The 26,178-nt window shown below is 47.1% G+C and overlaps 1 protein-coding gene across 3 annotated transcripts in view; it reads right to left on the bottom strand.

Annotated features, from left to right (window-relative positions):
• LOC136625480 (apoptosis-inducing factor 3-like) overlaps positions 1–21,921 on the bottom strand; it is an 86,509-nt gene extending 64,588 nt beyond the window's left edge. For all 3 annotated transcript variants that reach the window (XM_066599680.1, XM_066599681.1, XM_066599682.1), the window contains exons 1-7: positions 21,862–21,921; positions 6,446–6,527; positions 4,068–4,177; positions 2,375–2,484; positions 2,074–2,118; positions 1,914–1,995; positions 1,173–1,285 (exon numbers count right to left, since the gene is read on the bottom strand). In XM_066599680.1, coding sequence (XP_066455777.1) covers positions 1,173–1,285; positions 1,914–1,995; positions 2,074–2,118; positions 2,375–2,484; positions 4,068–4,177; positions 6,446–6,507 — 522 coding nt within the window. In that variant the 5' untranslated portion in view covers positions 6,508–6,527; positions 21,862–21,921. The remainder of the gene's footprint in view (positions 1–1,172; positions 1,286–1,913; positions 1,996–2,073; positions 2,119–2,374; positions 2,485–4,067; positions 4,178–6,445; positions 6,528–21,861) is intronic.
• Between the last annotated feature and the right edge of the window lie 4,257 nt (positions 21,922–26,178).

Genomic DNA, 26,178 nt, shown 5'->3' with positions numbered 1-26,178 from the left:
TCGGACATCTGCACCCGACAGGTCGTCCCGTGTAAAAGCACCCTCAGAGTAGTAACTTGTATCATGTAACCGGCCTTTCACATGTCTGAGTACGCATGCTAGATTGTTTTCCCTGATGTTAAATATATTAACTCCCTTTAACTCATTAAGGACTAAGCGCTTTAAATTTACGGTGTTTGGTCCTGGGCTTCAGGACCCAACTGATAGTAAAAACACGGCGAGGGATTGAAGCCCTTGCTTCTGCAATCAAGCAGAAGCGGGTTGGGTTGTCAGCTGTTAGTCACAGCTGAGAACCCGAAGGAGAAGGGAGAAGTTTTTAACAGCTTCTGCCTTCCCCTTGCTTTAGTACACAGCGCTCAATGAGCACTATGTACTAAAAAGGGAAAGTGGAAGTGTTTCTTCCACTACACAAGCTGGTGGTCACGTGACTGCTGGGGTCCAAGCAGACCTTGTTCAGCTCTGTCAGTGACTATTGTCACTAAAAGGTGATGTTTTCCACTGTAACTGGGGCTCCTATGGATGCCCCAAGCTGCGGTGGAAAAATGTAATAAAAAAAAAACAACAACATGTCAAAGTCCCCCAGAGGTCTTATATGATGTCATGGGGGGCATAGATAGTAAAAAAATAATTACATAAATAAGTAAAACAAAATTACAGAATAAAATAAAAATATATACATAAAAAAAAGGAAATAACCCAAAACCGACGCCAACCAAAACAGTCGCTGTATGCGCCCTTTATCCACAATCATACATATTATATATCAAAATGTCCAAATCAAAATTAGGAACCCGTTCCATACTTTGACGTAAATATACTAATTAAAAAAAAAAAATACTACTATAAATGTAAAAATAAAAAATAAATATATATTTATTTTATTTTTTTTCCTTTTAGCTTTTTACCCCCAATAAAACTAAAAAACAGAAACAAAGTCAGTGAAAAAGATTAAAAATATAGCCCTATATGTCACAGAAAGAAAAAAAAACAAACAAAAAAAGGAGCAAAAATCATCTTGGTAGCTAAAGGAAAAAAAAAAAAGATAGGGCAGTAAAACCACCACATGGGTAAAATCCCTAAAAAGTGTCTGGTCCTTAAGGTACAAAATAGCCTGGACCTTAAGAGGTTAATAACATTTCATAGCACACTGTAGAGTAAGCGACACTACAGACCTTGCTAAGTTTGGTCCGGTCATATGGGATGTGCTTTTCTCTTGTCACCATGACTATCTTCCCTGTATAACCTTCCTGGCGTAGGGTCTCGGCGAAGACCAAGGCAGCAGGCCCTACAGCAACAGAAAAGACAGAAAATAGTTTATGCGTCTTATACAGTAGTCATTTTTTTATGGAAGGGAAAACCAGACTCATACAGGCCATTTATCAAGATGTGACGGGTTGAGATATCAGTATTTTTTTTAGTAAGGACAGACTGCAGCAGACCAAGAAAAACTCCCAAAAAGGATACTGGCAGCCAACATTGAGGAGGGGGGCTTGGTGCGTACGCATTTATATTACTCTAGAGGACTTAAAAGGGAACTGTATGAACATATATGCAGTGGGCACCCCCTTTACATATACTATATGGCTGTGTTTAGGAAAAAGATCTACCGCTGCTGTTTATGAAGGGTATTCGGCTAGCAGTATAGTTGAATAGGGGCATTCTGCTGGCACCGTTTATGGAGGGCACTTTCTTGGCACTATGGTCATTGAACGTTTGGACACATACTATATTGTTGTATGTACTTCAGTAGAAGCTTGGCATTGATTCAAAATACAAGAACAATGCACTATAGAAGCACTTTGTAAAGTCCTTTGTATTCTTTTGCACAAACTCACAACCCTATTAAATGAGCGCTGGTTATAAGAGTATGAAGACCATCATATTACACCTATAATATCACATACTTCATTTACCTGTTCCAATGATCACAACACTACTTCTGTCACCAGCAGAGCGGCTGCTCATGGATTTTACCCGTTTGGTGCTCTCCAATGCCTACAATTAAAGGAGCAGTCATACATGAACATCTGCAATGCTGGGTAGCCCAGTATATGAATACATTGGGGGTCTTACCTTTTTAGTGGTGACAATACACACACTGCCATTCTCCACAGTGACCTGTAGGTAATAGTAATGGGAAAAGCAGAATAATGAAAACTGAGGATCAAATCATACCCAGTGTATACTGTTCTTCATGCGTCATCCGAACCAGCTTTATCTAGTGGTCTACCAAGTTGGACTAACATGAAGTATGGGACCACGGTGTGTATCCTAAGTTTATAGGACTAGTACTGCTACTAAATAACTCACTTTATCTTTAGACCTAATTACGTTGCCCTATGTAAAAAAAAATTACATTTTGTAGAAACATTACCTTGAAGCAGGGCAGGCTGTCCAACCCAGGAAACTCTTCTATGTCGCCAGTCCTTACATTGAAGCAGGCACCATGCCAGGGACAACGAACTCTGTCCCCTACCAGAACCCCTGAAATACAGAAGACTCATTCATGAATATCACTACAATCATATTTATTCCGTATTGCTTATACAGCGCCAACATATTCCACAGGCGGTAAACAGAGACTGTGAGCCATATTGGAGACGGGGACTGATACAAGTGACGACAATCTAATATCTCATAGACTAGCACCAATATTATAGGATTAACCTATGTTTTTCAAAAAGGTCAGAGGAAACTGTTGTGGAGAATATACAAACTCCATGCAGATGTTGTTCTTGCCATAAGGCAACAGTGTTAACCACTGAGATATTACGGTTGCCATTACAGATGGTTCTATGCTATGCAAGAGTATTTTCCATGAAAAGTGCGATAACTACATGTTTAATGATATCTTTGCATATCTCTTAAACTCTTAGCGCCCCAGAACGTATATGTGCATCCTAATTGCATGGGGATTGTCTGAAGTAGGTTCGGAAGCTGAGCCTCCTCTATACATGGCCCGTGTCAAATGTCTTTGGCAGCCAACATTCAGCCACAACAACCGTAATCAGCTTTTATGCTGATAGTGTCTTTTACCCCTTTAAATGCAGTAGCCATTTCTGATAGTGGCACCTTAAAGGGGTTGTCCCGCGCCGAAACGGGTTTTTTTTTTTTTCAACCCCCCCCCCCCCGTTCGGCGCGAGACAACCCCGATGCAGGGAAGTAAAGAAAGTTTACCGGAGCGCTTACCTTAATCCCCGCGCTCCGGTGACTTCAATACTTACCGCTGAAGATGGCCGCCGGGATCCTCTGTCTTCGTGGACCGCAGCTCTTCTGTGCGGTCCACTGCCGATTCCAGCCTCCTGATTGGCTGGAATCGGCACGTGACGGGGCGGAGCTACACGGAGCCGCTCTCTGGCACGAGCGGCTCCATAGAAGACTGCTGAAGACCCGGACTGCGCAAGTGCGGCTAATTTGGCCATCGGAGGCCAAAAATTAGTCGGCACCATGGAGACGAGGACGCTAGCAACGGAGCAGGTAAGTAAAAAACTTTTTATAACTTCTGTATGGCTCATAATTAATGCACAATGTATATTACAAAGTGCATTATTATGGCCATGCAGAAGTGTATAGACCCACTTGCTGCCTCGGGACAACCCCTTTAATACATCGATCGGCATTTGGATGTCCTGAATGTACCCTTACCCAAGATGAGATCGTCAAGTGCCGTCTAGGTGTCATGGCAGCTGGTGCATTCTGAAGGCCTCATGGCTGCCATTTACTTCTGCCCAATAAGACAAGCCTGTCTTAATAGACTGCCTGAAGAAATATCACATAATGCAATACTGAAAAAGTATTGCAGTGTATGATATAAGTGATCAAATGATTGCAAGTTCAAGTGCCCTATGGAGACTAAACAAAAATGTAAAAAGTGAAAGAAAAAGTTTATTGTAAAAAATAAAGGATATTTAAAAAGTTTGTAAAAAAACAAAAACAACTCTGATACAATAGCCCATTGGACTGTTCAGCTCAGCATGGCAGAGAATGGCACGTTACTTAAGCACATAGTGAAGGATATGTGATTTACGGGAGGTTCCACTATATAAATACATATTTATACACTTTACCTTTACTTAGAGGTGCGCCATAATGTGAGCACTTGTTTCCAGTAGCGCTGAATATCCCGTTATTCCTTACTAAAAGGATGGATTGTCCTTGCACCTGAAACTCCTGCATCCTAAAAGACATAATATGGTGACTTATCAGATTCATGGGAAAGAAAGAGAACGCCAAGTACAAAACTCCAACACCTGGAGAGAATAGGCAATGAAATGTAGGTAAAGTAAATTGCTACTTGGCTAGTGTCCCAGATTGAAAGGGGTTGGCCACTTCCTTAGTAGTACACGGCAAGTGACTAACACCAATTCATCTTTAGGTCCTCTGCTGTGTCCCTTTGTTTTTTTCTGGAGTCATTCCACCACCACCCTCTGCAGCCACCATTGGGATATACCTCAAGCCCCAACATCCAGGACCTGTGCATACGCAGTTGCACTGTGTCAATGGAGAAGATCTGATGACGTGTTAGTCCCATTTCCCTCCATAGGTTTGCATTTCATGGATGAGTGTGCCATCCAGAGGTCATTGGAGGCCTGGCTTCCGGAATTAAGCAAAATGACACAACAAAGGGCATAAAGGATGATTTAGCGACATAAATGTCTTTTAGTTAGTTGACATGTACTGCTAAGAAAGTGGCTAACCTTTAAGCATCAAGAGGTGCAAATGCCCATCTGGAAACTGAAAGTATTCCGGGTGATGCCAGTACGGCACATTGAGCTATTCAGTGGGAAATTAAACTTTACAGCCCTTCCTCGTTTTTCCGTGTTGGTTGTACATCCTTCATTTGCATACAGCCATCAGATATACACACTGCTTGCCATGTCTGTCATGTCAAGATTACACATCTGCTTGTCCTAAACTGGATCTCAATCCCACGTGTATTAAAATATATCCGAAACACAGCAGCATGTCTGCAGCCATCAAATTATTTTTCACACAGAAATATAATTTCTTTGCATTCCCTCAAATGTGGCTAATTAAGGCTGGTTTCACATCGCTATTGGAATGTCCAGTTGGAGGTTCCGTTACAGATCTGGCTCAAAATACCGATGCAGCGGGCAGGAGTAGCTCGAGTGGGTGCGCCAATTCTGGCCTAGTCATGGTGGTGGCTACTCTGCCTAAAATGGTGACTCGTGCAGCAGGTTGGATTGCAAATGGGATTCCTGGCATAGCAATTAGTGGTTAGTGTAAGTTCGGCGTGACGCCAGTGCCTTTGAGTCAGTAGTAATAACGCAATAAAGAGACAAGTCCAAAGAGCTTTTGTAAAACCGAAGGCACACAGTTTACTTGAACTTCTCGGACTAAGTACAATGTTCACAATCTGGAATTAGACCGCCAGACAATCTTCCAACAACTTCTGGTACAGATGGAATGAGATACATTTATTCCTTTACTCTCCCCTTGGAAGAATGGGATAGGCTGCCAGGCTGAAGTATTGGGAGGTTAACTGGGGAGGAATGGAGGGAATAGTGTAGACTCTCCCGTGGACACACTGACTTCTGACTTTGCAGGGACAAGGATACACTCACATTTGAGATGGCTATGTTCCGTCCAGCTTCTGCGGGGTCTGCCCTGTCTTAGGTTCATTCTGGAAGGGTTGAAAAAGACTCTGCTCCCACTCCGAGCGCTGCTGGGTCCCGACTACTGCACTGCTCTGAATCACTGTTCCTTCCTTCTCCATCGCTTTCTGAACTCTTCTCTGCCTCCTCCTTCTGCTGACTCACTACTCCTTCCCCACACGCACACTTTCCCGGGCTTCGGTCGACTTCTCTTCCTCCCCCAGTCCTCGGGGCTCTTACTCTACTGCTTCCCGTGGTCGGTTTCCTCCAATCATAGAAATCCTCTCAGATGGAGAGGAAAACCCATTATGAAGGAAAAACAAACCTTTTTCCTTTGAAGGATGCCCCCTATGTCCCTATGACCTATTAACCCTTTGCCTACCCTGTAGGACCCTCCGGATCACTGAACCGGAAGGAAAAGCACTGCATGCAGCACTTTTTCATTCGTTCAAAAGAAAGGGCAGCTGGGCAGACAGCAGACAGACCCCATTATAGTCAATAGGGTCCATCTGGTGCTGTTCGTTGTTCACCTGTGGGGATTCCCTTTCCTGCTCCTCAAAGAGGAGTTTATGAGTTTACCCAGCAGTGACTGAGAAGTTTATTAAGCAAGTGCTCAACTTTCTATCGGATAGAAACTGTTATTTTGGCAACAAACATACAATAGGGATTAAAAAGTAGATTTTCTGTTCATATTGTTAACCGTTTTTACCAATGGGTGTCAAGTAACAATCAAACTTTTCCCCCTCTTCTTGCTTAAAATACATAGGTCTGCACAGGAGCTGTAGACAAACATTGGTAGTAGATAGACAGGTAACATTTCTTGTGCTTACTCTCCATCTTTCATATCCACTTCCTTGCATAGTTCTTGAGTAATTGTCTCATTTTCACTCATGGCGATTTTATTTTCAGTTCCTGCAATACAAACAAACATTACATAGTAATATAGTATGGAAGACTGAAAAAAAGACATATGTCCATCCAGTTCAGCTTATTACCCCCCAATGTTAATCCAGAGAAAGGGAAAAAAACAAAACAATGAGGTAGAAGCCAATTTTCCCCATTTAGGCCTTGTTCAAACGAGCGTGCTCTTTTTTCGATGAATTAGTCACAGTGCTTAGCCAATCAGAGGCAGTGCCGACCCCATTGAAAGCAGCGGGAGAGCATTGCGGTACTCTGCTACAGCTGTGGCAGATGATGCTTTTATCTCCATGGGGATTCCCTCATCACTAAACAATGGGTGTCACAGTATTCAGTGATGAGGGTACCCCCCATGGGGATTAACGGAACCCTTGGGGAGTCCCCTCATCCCTGCAAGGACCAAAGAGTTAACAGCAGGACATTTAAAAGGTGCTCCTGGCAAGAAACACCCTTTAAATTTCCTGCTGTAAGCAGCCAATATTCATTCCCAGTTCAGGAGTTTCCATTCACTTCTGCTCCCATAGGAGTCAATGGAAACTCCTGCCAGGGCGCACCTAAGATAGCCAATATCTTATCTTTTTTAGGTGTGCGCGGTTTTGTGCTGCTAATTCCGCGCCAAAAAATGCATCACCAAGGTGCACGAAAATGCGCATACGCTCATGTGAAGGAGCCCTAAGTGTAATAAATACATTTATTTCTCCTGTATTGTTTTCTTTTGTAATAATATATATTTAAAACCTTTTAAGCGCTTCTACACATAATGATTATCGCTCAAAATTCGTTCAAATGATCGAAAATAGCGACAATCGTTACATGTAAATGCAGGCACCGGGCACTTTTCTTTTGAACAATGATTTTAAGGGGAACTTAAATTCATAGTTCAGCTACTGGAGATAAAGCAAATACATTTATCTCTCAGTAGACCACAGACTTATCTCCGCAGGGAGTTGGCAGATAAGATTGTAACCTGCTGGCAGCCAGGACAAGAACAATGCAGCTGGGTGTTTGATTAATCACACACTGGGCTATGCAAACAGCTCCTGGAGGCCCCTTTACATGCAAATGAAGAATATAAAGTGTTAAGGGCCATTAACACTTTATGCAAAAAGATTACTAAATCTTTCAGTTGTTTGGAAGATTATCTTTGCTTGTAAATGGGCTTTTAGTCTTAAGTGATTTACACTCATCTTCCTTTGAACATCTGCTAGAGATACCAGATAATTACTTTTTCTCCTGCCCATAACATCTGCCAAGAGTGTACGTGAGGAGGGGCGATTAATGGTGACAGGGGGTCTGCTTTCCTCTTCCTATACTGGCGGCTGTCCCTTGACACCAACGGCTTCCACGTGGGGTGATAAATGGGTGTTGTTGTGGAATATGTTTACTATTCCTATTAATTTGTTCGTGACGCCAGTGCTTTACAGCACGAAATGTAATGGGTGATGAAGATGACAAATTATTCACACCAAGCCAGGGTTTATTAAAATAAACATAATAAATGAACCTTTTTTTTTTCCTTTGATGATAGCAGAAATTATATCAATGCACAGTGCAGCCAACCCACACCAATTAAACACTTTTACTGCTGTAAATCCACAAACTGGTGAGCTAATTGTATGGGCTTCCCTTTGATAGCCTTGTAGTTGTGCCTAGGTATGGCTTGGACTCCTGGTCTCCACATTAATGTGCCTCTGTGCAGGCGCTGGTGGACCGTTAGGCCTTCACGGAAATTTGGAGCCTTAGCTCTCCTGATGGTGAGCGGGGCACTGCTGAAGGGCCCCCTGACATAAATGACTTCTCTGGAAATCCATATAATGGATGGTGTATAGCAAGAGGGATTTGGCGGCATTTATCCCTCCTCAGCGATCGCTTGCTCCCTTTCTCTCCAGGGATCAGCGCCATCACTCTGCTGTTGTAGGCCACAATCCACCACCACAGGGTCTGGTGACTCTCCTGACAGCAATTCGCAGGGCTCTGGACAATAGCTTTCACTGCCACTAACCCTCTTCTCACTATCAGACAACTGGGTCCCTATGACAACTCCTACAGGCACATTCCACTATACTGCTATCTTTCACTAAAGCAAACTAACAGACTATCACTATTCTATTGCCACTCTCTCCTATACCGACACTGATTTCTCTGCTTCACACACTGACTGACAGCTGACTGGACACTAACTAATCTATCTCACTATTCTCCGGCTCCTATACACTATCTAGTATATTGGCGATACGCCTCTCTGTCTAGCAGTCGACTCACTAACTGACTAACACTAACTCCTATCTTTTCACAGGACCAACTTACTGGACTCCGCTGTCCCTCTGACTCGACCCTGACTGAACTAACCTCTCCCTCCTGTCTCCTCCTATGACCAACTCTCTAGACTAACTGCCTGGACCAACTGTCACTAACAGCGTATGCACGCTTATTTCTTTCCTCCTGTGCAACAGGCGCTCCAATCACAAGCTCCCATGCTCCTGTCACCTCACGGCTTGACAACCTATCAGGTTGCTCGGCTCATCTGTGCTGCTGTCCTATCAGGACTGAATCTGCTGGCAACCAATGATAGATTATTAATAGCTCAGTTGCAGGGCAGGTTAACCCCTGTTTGCTCTGCTGAAATTAAACGCCAACAAATAATGACAAAGGCACTTTTGTAGGACCCATTTATGGGCCACTACATATGGAAGCTCCAAGCCTAGTCATCGGTGAACCCATACACCAGATTCCTCCCAGACAGGGTTTTGCCAAGACGACTGTCAAACTTCTCTACTGCTATCAGATTGATTTACCTTTCAGTGTTCTGTTTTTAGCCCCCCACTCATGAGGAATGTCATCTCCATTCCCTACTGCATCATACTTTATCCAGCTATACTTCATACAGCTCACCGACTGTCTGTCCGCTGTCTCTAACACTATGTCCTCTCTCTACCTAAAACTAAACCTCTCTAAAAATTAGTTACTCCACCCTCCACTAACCGACCTCATCCTGACATCTCCATCTCAGTGTGTGGCACCACCATAACTCCTAGACAACATGCCCGCTGCCTTGGGGTCATATTCAACTCTGATCTATCATTTACCCCCTACATCCAATCTCTGGCCCGAACATGTCAGCTGCACCTCAAGAACATCTCAAGAATCCGCTCTTTTCTCACTGTGGACACGCTAAAAACGCTTACTGCTGCCCTCATCCACTTCCGGCTCGATTATTGCAACTCGTTGCTGATCGGCCTCCCCTGCACCAGACTCTACCCTCACCAATCCATCCTGAATGCAGCAGCCAGGCTCATCTTCCTGTCCAGCTGCTACTCAGACGCCTCTGCCCTGTGCCGGTCACTGCACTGGCTGCCCGTTAAATACAGAATTCAATTTAAACTCGCCACCTTCATCCACAAAGCCCTCCACAGCGCAGCGCCCCCCTATATTGCTTCCCTCATCTCAATCCATCACCCAGCCCGGGCTCTCCGCTCTGCTAACGAAACCAGACTGCGCGCCCCTTTAATTCGAACGTCTCATTCCCGCCTCCAAGATTTCTCCAGAGCAGCACCGGTCCTCTGGAATGCACAACCGAAGGATATCCAGGCTATCCAGGACTCAAACAACTTCAGGCGTGCTCTAAAAACGCACCTCTTCAGGGAGACATACCGCATTCCCTAAACAAACCCCTCTGTACTCCGCCTGATAACATGCTCTCTGCCCTAGTGACTGCAATCCCTGCTAGCCAACATAAACCGCTCCTGCAGTCATACCGATTCTGCCGTCACACGGCTAAATGTCTGACCATTGTCTATGTGTATAGAATCCCTCACTCTCCACCTCGCCATACCGTGCACATCTCCAGCCCCTTTACCTTCTGTATCACCCCATTATTTGTAGTATGTAAGCTCGTTGGAGCAGGACCCTCACCACTATTGTTTCCACCAACTGATTACGATTGTAACCGTGGTTCTGTAATGTTTGTACTTTTGTCTTTCTGTATTCCCCCCTGTCTATGTAAGCGCTGCGGAAGATGTTGGCGCTATACAAATAAAGATTATTATTATTAGATCTGTCTTGTTTTCAAGAACCATTAAGTTTTGAGTAAAAGGATCAGGAAGGTTGAGAATTTATTAATTTTGTGCAGTTGAAGAAAGCTTAAAGGGGTTGTCCCGCGAAAGCAAGTGGGGTTATACACTTCTGTATGGCCATATTAATGCACTTTGTAATGTACATTGTGCATTAATTATGAGCCATACAGAAGTTATTCACTTACCTGTTCCGTTGCTAGCGTCCTCGTCTCCATGGTGCCCGTCTAATTTTCAGCGTCTAATCGCCGGATTAGACGCGCTTGCGCAGTCCGGTCTTCTTCTTTTCTGAATGGGGCCGCTCATGCCGGAGAGCGGCTCCTTGTAGCTCCGCCCCGTCACGTGCCGATTCCAGCCAATCAGGAGGCTGGAATTGGCAATGGACCGCACAGAAGACCTGCGGTCCACGGAGGGAGAAGATCCCGGCGACCATCTTCACCAGGTAAGTAAGAAGTCACCGGAGCGCGGGGATTCAGGCAAGCACTGTGCGGTTTTCTTTTTTAACCCCTGCATCGGGTTTGTCTCGCGCCGAACGGGGGGGGCTATTGAAAAAAAAAAAAACCCGTTTCGGCGCGGGACAACCCCTTTAATAGGGTTTTCCAAGTTTTTGGGTTTTTTTAAATAAGCTACCCATTATAAAAGAAAATCAAATAGCCTATAATTACCTGTCCCAGGTTGGTTTACTAACTGCAGAGTGAGTCCGTGAACAGAACGTTACAGGCTGCTGCAGCCAATCACAGACCTCAGCAGTTGACTACTGAACTCTGGTTGGGTGCAGCACCCTGCAATGTCATGTAAACAGTCTGACTGCAGCCTGTAGGAAAAGTACTGGCAGAGGGAACCACTGGTAAAGCCAACTTACCTACCTTGGATAGATGAACTAAAGAGGCTACTAGTATGATTTATGTTTTCCAGAACGCTGATCCATCTAATTTTGTTAAAGCCCATTCTTCTAATTCTGTGACCATCTTTTGGCTTGTATAAAGTCTGAAGTTGCTGAATTATATTTGCAGTGCAGCTTGGAGCCCACACTATAAGGCCTCCTTCACATGGGCGACACGGCATCGCTGCGAGAAAAATCGCAGCGATATCACATTGCTGCACCATGCGGTATCGCTGTGTCTTCTCGTGACTTTGTAGCATCACATGCGAGGATTTGGGGGGGGGGGGTTGAAATATAAGCCCTACCCAGAAAAACAAACTGTAACTGAAGCAAAAAAGTGTACATCACCTCTCCCACACTGTCTGGGGCGCCGCAACAGCTTCTCCCCGGGTCTCGGCACTGATTATCTTCATCTTCGGGCCGGGGGTTGAAAAATCCCCGGCTGCTAGAAGCGCTGGCTGTGATTGGCTGACACTTAACCAATCACAGCCAGTGCTCGATGAAAGGCTGTGATTGGTTCAATCACTGCCCATGACTTTGTCGCCCGCGTGAAGGAGGCCTAAAACTCACCCGCAGTGGTTGAATTTCTGGTCTCAGCATTTAGAGATTTGCCTTACAGCAGCCACACAGATTATAGGAACCTGTAGCCTAGAGATGACTCACTGAGTTCTATGGGAAAGTGTTCTAGACCTGACCTGGGACATGTGCAGAGTTAATGGTGTGATGCTGTGTTAGGTCTACATAGCTGCTACCCGTCATTATAATCCAGGTTGTGATGATAACGAGGAAACTGCCAAAAAGGTGATCTTTAGAGAACAGAAAGTTATTAGACGGGTCAGTGTGAAAATGGCAATTTTTTAAAAATGCAGATAAAAGCTTTACTATAATATATTATACACACACACACACAAAACTTCATTCCAACAATAGATAATTTTGTGAAGATACATTCCCTTTAAATGGGTGTTAAATATCGATTGTGGGACAACCCATCTGGGAGTCCCACCACTGGGACCTTTATGTTCACTAGAACAAAGGTCCCAAACCTCCAGTTCTTCCTAACTTCTTGGGTGCAGTGAAGAGGAGTGTAGTGGCCCAGAACACCATCGTGGTCCCCTCCATAAATGTCATACATATTTTGTCCTATGTAGATGCACTGGGTAGTATTGTATCTTGATGCCACCAAGAATTCCTGGTGGAGCCAAGATTGACAGGGGGTGACGCCCCCTGATGCTGAATGGCTGCACAGTGTCTTGCTCTGCAGGTCCTGCAAGGCCACAAAAGATTAAGGCATCCTTCACACGGGCGACACAGCATCACTGCGAGAAAATCGCAGTGATATCGCATCGCCGCACCGTATGATATCGCTGCAATTTTCTCGCAGCAATACCGCGATTTTGTAGCGCTACAAAGTCGCATGTGACACTACAAAATCATGCAACTTTGTAGCATTTGCTACTGTCAAAGTTGCATCGCATGCAAACCGCGTTTTCTTGCGATGCGATGCAACAGAGAGGAAGGCTCCATAGAGAAACATGGGCTACAAAACCTCACGAGTCGCGGGCATATCACCGGACCTGAGAGGTGTGTGTCGTTTTGTAGCATGCTACAAAGCATCTCATGTGTGAAGGAACCCATAGGCTTCTCATACATGCGATTTGTAGCATCATAGCAATGCTACAAAATCGCGCGACTTTCTCGCCCGTGTGCAGGAGGCCTAATACAAAAGCCACTGAGCGGCCGCCGGCGCTGCAGCCGTGTACCCCCAGGACCAAGTGCGTTACCCAGCGGCCGACAACGCCAACCCCTGCCTCACTGTACAGAAGAGACAGTGCTGTCCCGGTATCGGCCCTCACCGACCATTCATGCGGCATTCAGGCATGGCAGAAATGCCGTATGGGACAGAGAAGTGAGCTGCCGCCCGCTTAGCAAGCATCGCTCTAATGACGGGCGGGAGGGAGCACATAGGCTGCAGCATCTGCATAGTTTTGTCCCAGCGCTGCAGCCTTAGCCTGAGGGTTAGTATACTTCTTAGGCTTACATTAGGACATGTAAATGCTGCCATGTTACAGCGGTCACATGCCAGCATTTACAGGTAATAATGTAAGCCTAAGAACTATAGTAACCCTGAGGCTAAGGATGCAGCGCTGGGACAAATGTATGCACACCGTGCTGCTAGCACCCTTGTGCCTTGACCCTTGATCGGAGCTAGGGGTGTGACTGGGGCGTTCCTCCTTTTAAACCCCTAGCTTCTGGTGGCATCAAGATACAATAATACCGATGCACTTGCTTGTCTTGTCATATCCAGTGTGTGTGTTGCACAGCTATGGCGCTTGAGAGGTTAACAGTAATTAAAACATCGCCTGCATGTAAATGTATCAGTCTGTCTTGTCATGTGGTATGTAAGAAGGTATAAATAAGAGTGTTTGAGAGTGGGAAAAGAGTCCATCTTTAGGAGAAGTTATAATACTAACACAGCCACGTGGAAGCACCTTCAGCTTCCAAGTAGGTGAACATAGAAGAAGAGGAGCAGTATCCCATAGCCTTTGGAGTGTGGATGTGAGAGGAGTGAGTCCCGTCATCAGAGAGAGAGAACCCTACCAAAAGTTCTAAAAAAAGGTGCTAGTTCACACTACGAAGTTTTCCTGTGCAGCCGTCCATAGTTAGGATCACCGCACAGAGGTACTTTATTTTGACACCCACGCGCCTGCTGTGCGGGGTGTTTAGTGGCTAAGCCTTCTTTAATAGTTGTCTGCCAGGGAATCTGCGGAGTGACCCCTACCCCCATTCCTCCTCTGGAGTGCTCCCAATAAAGGACCGGTGAGATACAAATAACGTGGACTGTAGGACAGTAGTCATCCTGTGTATCCTCCCTACCTCTGAGCTGTACCCTGCTAATCATCTTAAAGTGAATTGTACCTGCAATACCTGTTGTAGAAGTTTATTATTCAAGTAAAAGTTATACCAGGCCCTAACCGTTCCTGGGGACCTGAGGTACTATACACAAGTCCCGGTGTTCATTTCTCTGCCGCTTAGCATACCGGTGTGTGGGAACAGTGGCATCAAAAGTGATAGGTACTACTACTCTCCCCATCCTGTTTATTGGCATTCCCCATCATAGGGGTGTCGAAGCTGGCCTACGATCCTACACTGGCCTTGGCTGCATGTCATCCCTCAGGGACCAGAGCCTGGTAAATGCCACCATGACGAGACAGCACTTATCCCTCCCAGCTCTTCATGTTAGCCAGGTGCCCAGGGTCACCCCTCTGAGGTGTTGCAAGGAGTTTGCATGGAGTGGCAGTCAAGCATTCGAGCAGCCACTCCTTTCAGAGTCTATGTGACTGACGGACATAGCCAAGTACTATGAAGTGGACATTTGTTTTAGTGATCAATGAGTTAATATCTATGAAGCTTCTGCCCCCTCTCCTTGTCCCTAGCCAGCAATAGAAGTGGGCGAGACAGAGTGAAGCTCCGCCTCTGCCCCACCCCCTCCCATTGCAAACGCCAGACTGAGGCTTTATTCCCACGAGCGCATATCAGCCGCCGTTTTCACGGCCAGCCGCCATACGCTACGTTGGGAGAAGGAAATTTGGTGAATGGGTGCACAGGTCAAATATTTGTGCGCCCATTCGGATGGCCTGGTGAGCTAAGCTCCAGTCCGCCCCACCTGCTCCTATCGATGGGTATGGACAAGGGGCGAGGAGAGGGCGGGCGCTTAGCTCCACCCACACACCCTCCTTGTCCATAGCCATCAATGGAAGGAGGCGGGGTGGACCGGCACTTAGCCCCGCCCCCCATTGCACAGAACGAACAGCGAGTAACGATAGGTGAGCCTGTGATGGGGAGGGAGGGGAAATAGGCAATTGCCTGGTGAGCTTGGTGCATTTGCGCCAGGCCAATGGAACGGGCACACAAACATTTGACCTGTGCAGGAGAACAGAGGAGGGAGTTTAGCAGCCACACTGCTAAACTCCCTCCCACCTACAGCTGCTGCTGTGGGCTCCCATAGCCCATGAAGCTGCCGACGTATTCTGGCCCAAAACGTAGTTCAAGGACTATGTTTTGGGCCCAACGTAAAAACGCCGGTGCTATATTGGCTCGGCTGGGCGTTTTTACGTCTCAGAAATACGCCCATGTGATGAGATACATTGGAAAAGAGCCCTGAAGGAGAGAGGCAGAGAGCTGGTGAGGAGGAAGGAAGGGGGGGCTGCTTAGATGGAAGCGTGTATCGCTCATGTAAATAAGCCCTAATAGTGTATTAGAAGAATAATAATTAAAAAAAAAAGATACTGATATTCAAGTCCCCTAGTTGCACAAAACTAAAAAGTTTATAAAACACACCCTTCCCTCTTTACTATGTATAAAAACAAAACAAAACAAAAAAAACACTATGTCCTATCACGGCGTTTGCAATGACAGCACCGTTGACAAAAAGGAAAAAGGTCTTTGAATGCAGTCATAAACAAAAATTTTATTTAATTTTTTTTAGAAAAGTGTGAAAAAGTTCCCCCAAAAAACTATATAAATATGGTCTTGACATAATTGTAGTAATTGTAGTAGCCTGGAGAATTAATTTAATATATAGTTTATACTGCATGGGGAACTCTATTAGAAATAAAAATAAAAAAACATGCCAGAATTGCAGATTTTGTTAACTTTGCCTCAAAAATGTTATAGGTCCCCGAAAATTGGATAAATGAAGACTTAGGCCTCATGTCCACGGGGACAGATCCGCAGTGGGTGTCCCGCACGCGTCATCCGCGCCCCATAGGGATGCATTGGACACCCGCAGGTAGTTAAATACCTGCGGATGTCATTTTCCCTTGAGGCGCGGATTGCGTCTGCGGGAAATCCCCCGCAGTATGCTCCATTTTAGTGCGGGTCTCCCACGGGGACGGCTCCTGCAAGCTTCTATTGAAGCCTATGGAAGCCGTCTGGATCCGCGGCACACCCGCAGCTGAATTCCCACTCTCCGGCATGGGAGAGCAGGAGTTCAAAAAGAAAATGGAGTGCCCGGAGCATGCGCGCGGCACGCTGCCAGCGTGCCGAGCACATCCTCTGGACCAGAGAAGGAAGATCCGGCCGCGACGGAGGGCAGATCCGCAGCGTTCGGACAGGAAAGTAAATCTCTTTTTAGGCCTCATGTCCGCGGGAAAGGAGGGACCCGCTGCGGGATTCTGCATTAAGAATCCGCAGCAGGCCTGATTTTCCCCATGGACATGAGGCCTAAGGCTGGGTTCACACTGGGCGTATTCCCGCCGGAAATCCCGCGGTTTGGCCGCAGCAAACACGCGGCGGCTTTGAAGCGGCCTGGCTGCTCGCTCTTCCGCTGTGGCCGGCGCTCCCATAGAGTAGAGCGCGGCTGCAGCGGGAAGAAAAGATAAATAGACATGCTGCATATTCTGAAACCGTGGCTGCGGCCGCCGCAGCCGCGGTTCCAGCCTGATTTACCGCAGCGGATTGGCCGTCCCGTGTGGACGAGATTTCTGAGAAATCTTGTCCACACGGCTGGCTAATCCCGAGATTAGCTGCCGCAGGCAAATTTGCCGCGGCGAAATTCCGCGTTGAATTTCCGCGGCAAATCCGCCTTGTGTGAACCCAGCCTAAGGCCGGCTTCACACGAGCGTGACGGGCTCCGCCGCGTAATATTCCGCAGTGAAGCCCGTCACAGCACCCCCCAGAGACCCCATACTTACCAGCGAAAGATAGCATGAAGACGCTTCCCCGCCCACCGCCGTTGCGTCATGTGACACGCTCACCGCGTCACATGACGCGGCCGGCCGTGTCACGTGACGCGCCGGCCGCGTCATATGACGCGGCGGCGGTAGGCGGGAAAGCGGTTTTTTACGCTATCTTCCGCTGGTTACAGCGGGAGATAGCGTGAACGGACGGCTTCCATTGACTGCAATGATGCGCAAATAGAACATGCTGCGGGTGAGGACGGGAGATTTCACGGTGCGAAATTCCGTGGTGGAATTTACCTCTTGGAATGCGCTGCCACAAAAGTCTTTAAAAATAAAAATAATTTTTTTTCTGTACAAAATTAGCAAAACATAAAAAAAAAAAAAACTTTATAAACTTGGTGTTGCTGGATTCGTGCTGGCCCAGAGAATAATGTGAGCACATTATTTATTTTGTGAACGCCATAAAAATGAAATCCAAAAAACAAATGGCAGAATTTCTGTTATTTCCTCCATCCACCTTAAAAAAAAATTATAAATGTTATACAATACATTATAAGTAACCAAAAATGATGTAAATAAAAAAACGCAACTTGTCCTGCAAATAAGAAGCCCTCACATGGTTTTGTCGAAGGAAACATTTAAAAGTTATGGCTCCTGGAATGCGACGATGAAAAAAAAATGAAATTTTAGTTGGTCATTAAAGGAGATGTCTCGAGGAAGCAGTTAATTTTTTTTTTTGCCCAGTCCCCCCCATTAAACATACATTACAAAGCCCCCCTGTAAATGACATTTCTAGCTGGTTCATACTTACCGTTCCAGCGTTTCAGCAACTTATAAAAGTTTCCTCAAGATGGCCGCCGGCTCTTTCCCCGTCGCTCGCTGCAGCCCGACGTGCGCGCTCCCGAGACGCCGCCAGCTGTGTCTCCATGGCAACCGGACGCATCGCAGCCGCCGACCAGACGCCCCGCAGCCGCCGACCAGACAGCAGGTAACCGGCGCTAGCCCCCGGCTCCCCAGCGCTAGACCCTCAGCCCAGGTGAAGGCCCCGGAGCCCAGCGCTAGGTTCCGGAGCCCAGCGCTAGTTCCCCCGGCCTAGCGGCAGCCCCCCCCGGCCTAGCGACAGCCCCCCCGGCGCAGCCCGGCGCAGCGGCAGCCCCCCCCCGGCCTAGCGACAGCCCCCCCATCACAGCGGCAGCCCCCCCCGGCCTAGCGACAGCCCCCCCGGCGCAGCGGCAGCCCCCCCCCGGCCTAGCGACAGCCCCCCCATCACAGCGGCAGCCCCCCCCGGCGCAGCGACAGCCCCCCCGGCGCAGCGGCAGCCCCCCCGGCGCAGCGGCAGCCCCCCCCCCGACCCATCACTTACCTGGGAGGCTTCTCGGGGCTGCTGGGCTGGGCTGGGCTTCTCCGCTGGGCAGCTCCAGTTTCTGCACCTTCCTCTAACAGAGGATGGTGCAGAATGGCCGCTTCAGCGCGCTCCCGAGCAGTGACAGCTCGTCTGCGCATGCGCAGAAGAGCTGTAGCGGGGAGCACACTGAAGCGGCTCGTGCTGAATGGAGAAGACCGGACTGCGCAAGCGCGTCTAAAAAAGCAAGCTGCCAGCGAATTTAGACGGAACCATGGAGACGAGGACGCTAGCAACGGAGCAGGTAAGTGGAATAACTTCTGTATGGCTCATATTTAATGCACAATGTACATTACAAAGTGCATTAATATGGCCATACGGAAGTGTATAACCCCACTTGGTTTCGCGAGACCACCCCTTTAAGGCGCAAACAGGCTTCGTCACTCAGGGGTTAAGGAACGCTACGCCTAGAGATGAATGAGAGAAGTAAACAAGAGATAAGCTTGCCCACACTACTTGCCAATGTGCAACATATTCCACATACTCTGAAAAAGATATATATTGATATCTTACAGAAAGCACACATTATAAGAGCTCATTCACAAGGACGTCAAAATCGTGCAGAAGAGAAAAATATATACTGTATATATATATATATCTATCTCTGTCATGAATAGATGATTTCCCGCTATCAAGTCCCGAGCCTAATTAGCGGTCAAATTCCATTTTCACACTATTGGGAGCTGGGGCTTTTCTTCATCTCAGGGGGATGGAGGGGTTCCCCTGTGGGGAAAGGGGGGGGGGGGGGAGAGAGGGGTTCACCTGCAGAGGAGCTGGAGGGATATTCACGTAGCAGGGAGAGAGGGGTTCCCCTGCAGGGGAGCTGGAGGGATATCCCATAGCAGGGAGAGAGGGGTTCCCCTGCAGGGGAGCTGGAGTGATATCCCCGTAGCAGGGAGAGAGGGGTTCCCCTGCAGGGGAACTGGAGGGATATCCCCGTAACAGGGAGAGAGGCGTTCCCCTGCAGGGGAACTGGAGGGATATCCCCATAACAGGGAGAGAGGCGTTCCCCTGCAGGGGAACTGGAGGGATATCCCCGTTACAGGGAGAGAGGCGTTCCCCTGCAGGGGAACTGGAGGGATATCCCCGTAACAGGGAGAGAGGCGTTCCCCTGCAGGGGAACTGGAGGGATATCCCCGTAACAGGGAGAGAGGCGATCCCCTGCAGGGGAGCTGGAGGGATATCCCCGTAGCAGGGAGAGACGGGTTCCCCTGCAGAGGAGCTGGAGGAGTTAGCGGAATTCTCTCTTCCTGCTGGGGGGAAATTTCTCTATCTCCCCACTGCTGGGGAATCCTTGGCAATGAAGGGGGTCCCCTCTGAGGCTTCCCTTCATTGCTCTGTCCCTCCCCACTGCAGGGGAATCCCTTCATCTCCCTTTGCCGGCCAGCACGTATAGTCTCCCATAGGAGTCTGTGGAGGCTTCTGCACTGTATGTCAAGGCCTAAATTTTTACGCAGGAGGGAATTTCAGTCACTGATGGACTATCTTTTTAGGTGCGATATTTTTTTTCTCTCTGCACAGCTAAAACTCCTTCGTCTGAATGTCTCCATAGGAAACCATTAGTTCTAATAGCCACTTTTTGTTTTTGCGCATGTAAGTTAGCTGCACAAATTCCCTCGTGTGAATGAAATGCTCATCAGTGCACTGAGACAACGCTTGGAGCTCTGGGTTTCTGCTACAGAACTGTAAATCCCGACTTCCAGTTGGATGTCTTAGGCCTCATGTCCACGGGCAATCCGCAGCGGATTTTAACTCTTCTTCTGCCCGCGGATCCGCATCCCATAGGGATGCATTGACCACCCGCGGGTAGATAAATACCCGCGGATCGTCAATAAAAGGAATTTTAAAAAAAAATGGAGCATGAAAAAATCCGGACCATGCTCCATTTTCATGCGGGTCTCCCGCGGGGACGGCTCCCGCGGGCTTCTATTGAAGCCTATGGAAGCCGTCCGGATCCGCGGGAGACAAAAATCAGAGTTTACTCACACGCTCCGATTCTTCTCTTCTCCGCGGTGCCATCTTCTCTCCGTCGCGGCTGGATCATTTTGCTTCGGGCCGGCGCATGCGCGGGGCACGTCACCGACGTCATCCTGCACATCCGCCGAGCCGAAGAAAGAAGATCCGGCCGCGACGCAGAGAAGATGACGCCGCAGCGAAGAGAAGAAACGGAGCGGATGGGAGGTGAGTTAATTCTGATTTATTGTTATTTTCAGCCCTCATGTCCGCGGGGCAGGAGGGACCCGCTGCAGATTCTCCATGGAGAATCTGCAGCGGATCTGATTTTCCCCGTGGACATGAGGCCTTACAGCTCCTCTGATCTGTTATTGGAGCTCCTGCTTGTAAAGAGCCTGAATAGGGTAATAATTACATGTCAGGGGAATGCCAGTAATAACCGTTTACTAGAGGTGCCAAATGCTGAATTTCTCGTCTTTCCCTCATTGTGTCTTCACTCCCATGACACAGCAGAAAGTTTCACAAACTGCTGCTTACATTTTCTCCACCTAAGTGACTAAATAGTGTAATCATTAAGAAAAAGGTGCGGCGGCCGCTGTGATCCTGTAGCTTGCACTGCTGATAGCTACAACATACTGCTGATAGCTACAGCGCACTGCTGAATACACTCTCTGTAGCAATAGCTATTTCTTTATGAGTGCACAACTTTTTCGGCCTGAGGGCCACATTGTCAGATCGCATTGCTCTCAGGTAATGCGATAAGCGCATTTGCGCAATAAGCGTTGCATATTTGCTTGCACATGTGCGTGTTTTACTGTACTTTTTTGTTATACATTTTTTAAAAGCCTCGCTATGTTCAGAGCAGGGATCTGTATGGAAATGCTGCCCATATACATTGTATTGCGTATGTACAGCGCATCATACACCGCCCATACAAGTGTACAGGGATCACGCCGCGTACATATGGAGAGAAATAGAGCATGCTGCGATTTATGTCTCTTGCGTATCGATATGCAGGTGTGCATGGAACAGTGAAAGTCCATAGACTTCTATTGACTCCATTCACGTCGAATCGCGCATCTGTGCAATGCATGCCTAATGCACGGTGAAAACGCAGTTGTGGACTTGTGGATGGGTCATGATGATTAGCTGACCATAATTATATATATATATATATATATATATATATATATATATATATATATATATATATATATATATATATATATATATAGCGCGCTATAAGAAAAAGCCCCAAAGTAGGAGTTTGAACATGTAATGTACACACGTCCAATACAATACATGGCTGTTACATGAAGAAATCGTGTGCACTTACCCAGCTGACGGTGCAGTAAGTATCTTGCAGCCCCTACAGATCTGTGTCTTCTGTCCTGGCAGGACCTGCCTCTGATACAAAGCTGATGTGCACATTCACCATGAGCACGCTGCCCGCCCGCGCCCAATCACCGCCCTGCACAGTCCCACTGCCAGCAGCCACCCCGCCCAGCCAGGAGGCTGGGGAAGCCACTAGTACGAAGCACCACTTGTAGCATCTACAGCTTCACAGTCTTTCATGCAACTCTTTGAGCCAAAGCCAGAAGTAGATGCAGAAGATATGAGAAAAGTAAAGGAAGATCTTCTATACTTCTCCTTCCTGCTGGATGCACTCCTGACTGTAGCTTGAAAAACCGCTACTTTGAAAAGAAAAGACAAAAAAAAAAAAATCAATCCTGTGTGTGAAACCACCCCAATGATGCAGTCATAGACTTCTATGGGCACCACTGTAACGTGATCGTTGTGTGGACTTTTAGAGTACTTCTGCGCATAGTGATAATCAATCGATTGCCCGACGTCTCCGTTTGCTCGTTTGTTCAGTTTAAACACAAAAATATATATATGTTTTTTTTTTATAGGACTGTTAAGTCCGCTGTACCGGTGAATGAGAACAACCGAACGATGGCTGTTTAAAACGAACGATTAGCGAGCGAGGATTTCACACTTGCATGAAATGAATGATAATTTGTTCGCTCTCCGTTGGATCGCTGCTGGTGTTCGCACTGAACGATCATTCAAATTCGAATGATCCAGCGATTATTTTTAACAATAATGAAAAGGTGTGAACGCACCTTTTGGGCTTTAGGAACACGCAGTTTCTTAATGGGTTTTCCATCACTATAGCAACACATTGTTGGGCACTCCCCTTAACCTTTTCCAATCCACTGTCTGACGTCTGAACACATTCTGATTGAAGGCTGTACAGCTCTGATGTCGGAAGACGTCCAACAGGGTATTCTTACTGTATATTACTGGCCGCTCTGTTGTCTGGGGCCTCTTCAGCATGTCCCATACCGAAGTACTGGCTCTAGCCAGCAGATGGCGACATTGTGTAATGGTAGAAAGAGAAAGCCCCCTAGGAAACCCTGAATCCAAAATTGGATTGCAAAGGGTTAAGTAAGCGGCCACACATCTTGAGCCGTTGATCTGGTCGGAGCATACCATCATAGATTCCCTATCTTCGTTCCATATTCAACTTGGTTATCCTCCCGCTGTACTAGACCTGCTGTCACCACACCCAGTGCCTCGATTAGGGTTATTTCTGCTTCTTGCTCTCGAGGAATTCAGCTGTTTACCCTTAACTAATCTACCTGGCTCTATAGCTCAGACTGGCTTCACACGAGTGTAACCATATTTGTGTGCGCCTGAGCGCTGCATATTTGCGGAATGAATGATGTTTGTTTGTTTTTGCGCACATTGACATATTTTACCGTAGTCTTTGTCCCTGTAAAGCATGTTTATTTGCGGGTGGCAAATAAAGACGCACCGATTGAAATGGTTAATTGCGCTTTTTTCAGCGCAATTACACAGTGTTTCACACATCTCCTAGCGTATTTTATGCGCAGTTGCATACCTCCAATTGACTTCTATGGGGACCATTTGTGCACAAATATACAGAAAAATAGAATGTTTTATTTTTATTTTTTTGCAAGACCGAAATGCGTGCGCAAAATAGGCAAATATGAATTAACCCATTGAAGTCAATGGGTTCTGTTCTCTGCATATTGCACACACAAATACATCCATGTGAAGACGGCCTTAAGCCTCTTTCATACGAGCGTTTTATTGCGACATCCGAAAATCGCAACCATCTGAAGCATTGGATTCCAATGCATCTGTTCAGATGGGCGTTTTTCATTGTATAAAATCGGACAACTGCTTTTACGTGCGTCCGGAAAAGATAGAACTTGTCCTATCTTTTTGCTGGAATATGTAGCCGGTTCCCATAGACCCCTATGGGAGCCTATGAGAGCTGTCAGAGAGGGGAGTGGGAGGAGTTCAGCAGTGGCTCATGTCACTAAAGTTCCTCCCCCTTCCCTTGCTGGCAGCTCCCATAGGCTGGGGAGGGAAATTAGCATGGCAAGCGCTGGTAAAGTTCTTCCTCCTCACTTTGCAGGCAGCTCCGATAGGCTTCTATGGGAGCTTCTATTGCCGTGATCATCTGGCAAAGGGAGGGAGATTGAGGGGGGGAGACTTTTGCAGCGCTAAAGTCTCTCCCACCCGGCTGACGGAATTTTGGGCTGCAGCATATATACGTCACAGCCCGGCCGTCTGAATGGGCGAGACAAGAGGAGATTTAGCCGCAACTTGGTCATGGTTTTCTCTCGTTCATCTGATTTTCGGCCGCGATGAGGGCGGACAAAAATCACAATGCCTGTGTGAAAGAGCCCTTACGGCTCTTGCACACTGGCAATAGATTTTTCTGTGAGGTGAGAGTGAGTGAAAACGCATGAATATGACACCAATGATTTTCAATGGTTTCATTCTCATTTGCAATGTTTTCACTCACTCCAAGTTGCGATAAAAAAAATCTGCGATATCGCTCTTTGTTTCTCCTCTAGACCCACCCCCTCACTTGGTTAGAGAAGAATCACTATGAGAACCCCTCTAGCCTCGCCCCTGGGAAAGCCATGTAGCCCCGTCCCATCTCCAAATATGGGGAGATATGTAGGAGATCCCCTGTAACTCCGCCTCCCTTTCTCTCTCCTTACTATGGGGGATTCCAAAGCTCTTTCACCATCTTCTCCCATTGATTTCAAAACACTGGGCAATATCGCAGATTCTTTAAATCACAACTTGGAGTGAGTGAAAACATCGCAAATGAGAATGAAACCATTGAAAAGCATTGGTTTCATAATCATAAATTTTCACTCACTCTTGCATCGCAGGAAAATCTATCGCCAGTGGGTACGAGCCCTGAAGGTGCTTTTGGATGGAGTGAGAAATTTTTTGCCCGAGCGAACAATGTCAGTCTGCTCATTCACTCGGGTGTGCAGTTTAAACACACATATAAATAGTTGTTTTTACAGGGTCGTTCAGGCATTCACATTCACTGTATCAGCGAACTGAATGATCAGTATTTAAACTGAATGATTAGTGAACGAGCCAATGCTTGCATGAAGTGAGTGATGATCAAAAGAGTTAACGTTCAATCGTTGGCCATGTTTACACTGAGTGACTATCAATCAAACACGAACAATCCAGTGATTTTGTTTAAGATGATCCAGACATTCAGTGCCAATTAGTATCGCTGCTAGTCAGTGTGAACTGGTGTGATATAAGCTGTGTGCAGTGGTGTTCTGAACGATGAAACTGAACTGCTACGGAGTGGAGCTGGGTTGTCTTCAGCTATGAATCCAGGTTTGGTTTGGGGACCGACGACGGCCGTGTTTGTGTCTGGAGACCTAGGGGTGAGCGCCTCAATCCTGCCTTTGCTGTGGAGCGGCACCCTGCCCCCTGCTGGTGTGATGGTCTAGGGGACCATTGTACACCACAGTCGGTCCCCCCCTAGTAGTGTTACGAGGGACAATGACAGCTCAGCGATAAGTTCAGGACATCCTGCAGCCACATGTGTTCCTCTTATGGCGGCTTTTAGGAGGCATCTTCCAGCAGGATAATGCTCGGCCGCACACACAGGGGTGTCACGGGAAAGTCTCCACAACATTGTCACACTTCCGTGGCTATCCGGTCAGCAGATTTATCACCAATAGAACATGTATGGGACCATCTGGGACACCAACTTCAATAGACTACGAGTTTTCATGATCTAGAGGCTCCGTTACAGCAAATGTTGAGCAATATGCCACAGGATACTATACGAAACTTGGATGCCTCCATACCCGCCCGTATCACGTCTTACATCCAAGCTAGAGGCGGCCCAACAGGGTACTAAAGCCTTCATGCCCACCCGTATCACATCTTGTATCCAAGCTAGAGGCAGTACAACAGGGTACTAGAGACTCCCTACAAGTGTTGAGCAGTGACTGTCATATGCAGTAGCCCCCCAGACCATCACATCAGCAGTGGGCAGTGTGCGGCTGCACAGCAAAGGCAGGATTGAGGCGCTCACCCCTAGGTCTCCAGACACGAACATGGCCATCTTCAGCGCCCAAACTAAACCTGGATTTGTCGCTGAAGACAGCCCGATTCCACTCCATAGTAGTGCAGTTTCATCGTTCACAACACCACTGCAAACAGAGGCAACGGTGGGTAGCAAAGGCAGTACATGTAATGGGCGTCATAAGACCAAATGTCCTTCAGCCAAGTGCCTAGAAATGGTTCAGACAGATACAGAAGCCTGTAATAAGGGTGCCACCTG

This window comes from Eleutherodactylus coqui, chromosome 4 (genome assembly GCF_035609145.1).
Source record: "Eleutherodactylus coqui strain aEleCoq1 chromosome 4, aEleCoq1.hap1, whole genome shotgun sequence".
NCBI classification, from domain to species: Eukaryota; Metazoa; Chordata; class Amphibia; order Anura; family Eleutherodactylidae; genus Eleutherodactylus; species Eleutherodactylus coqui.
The sequence above is the reverse complement of the archived record's forward strand: the minus strand, read 5'-3'. Positions and strand labels throughout refer to the sequence as shown.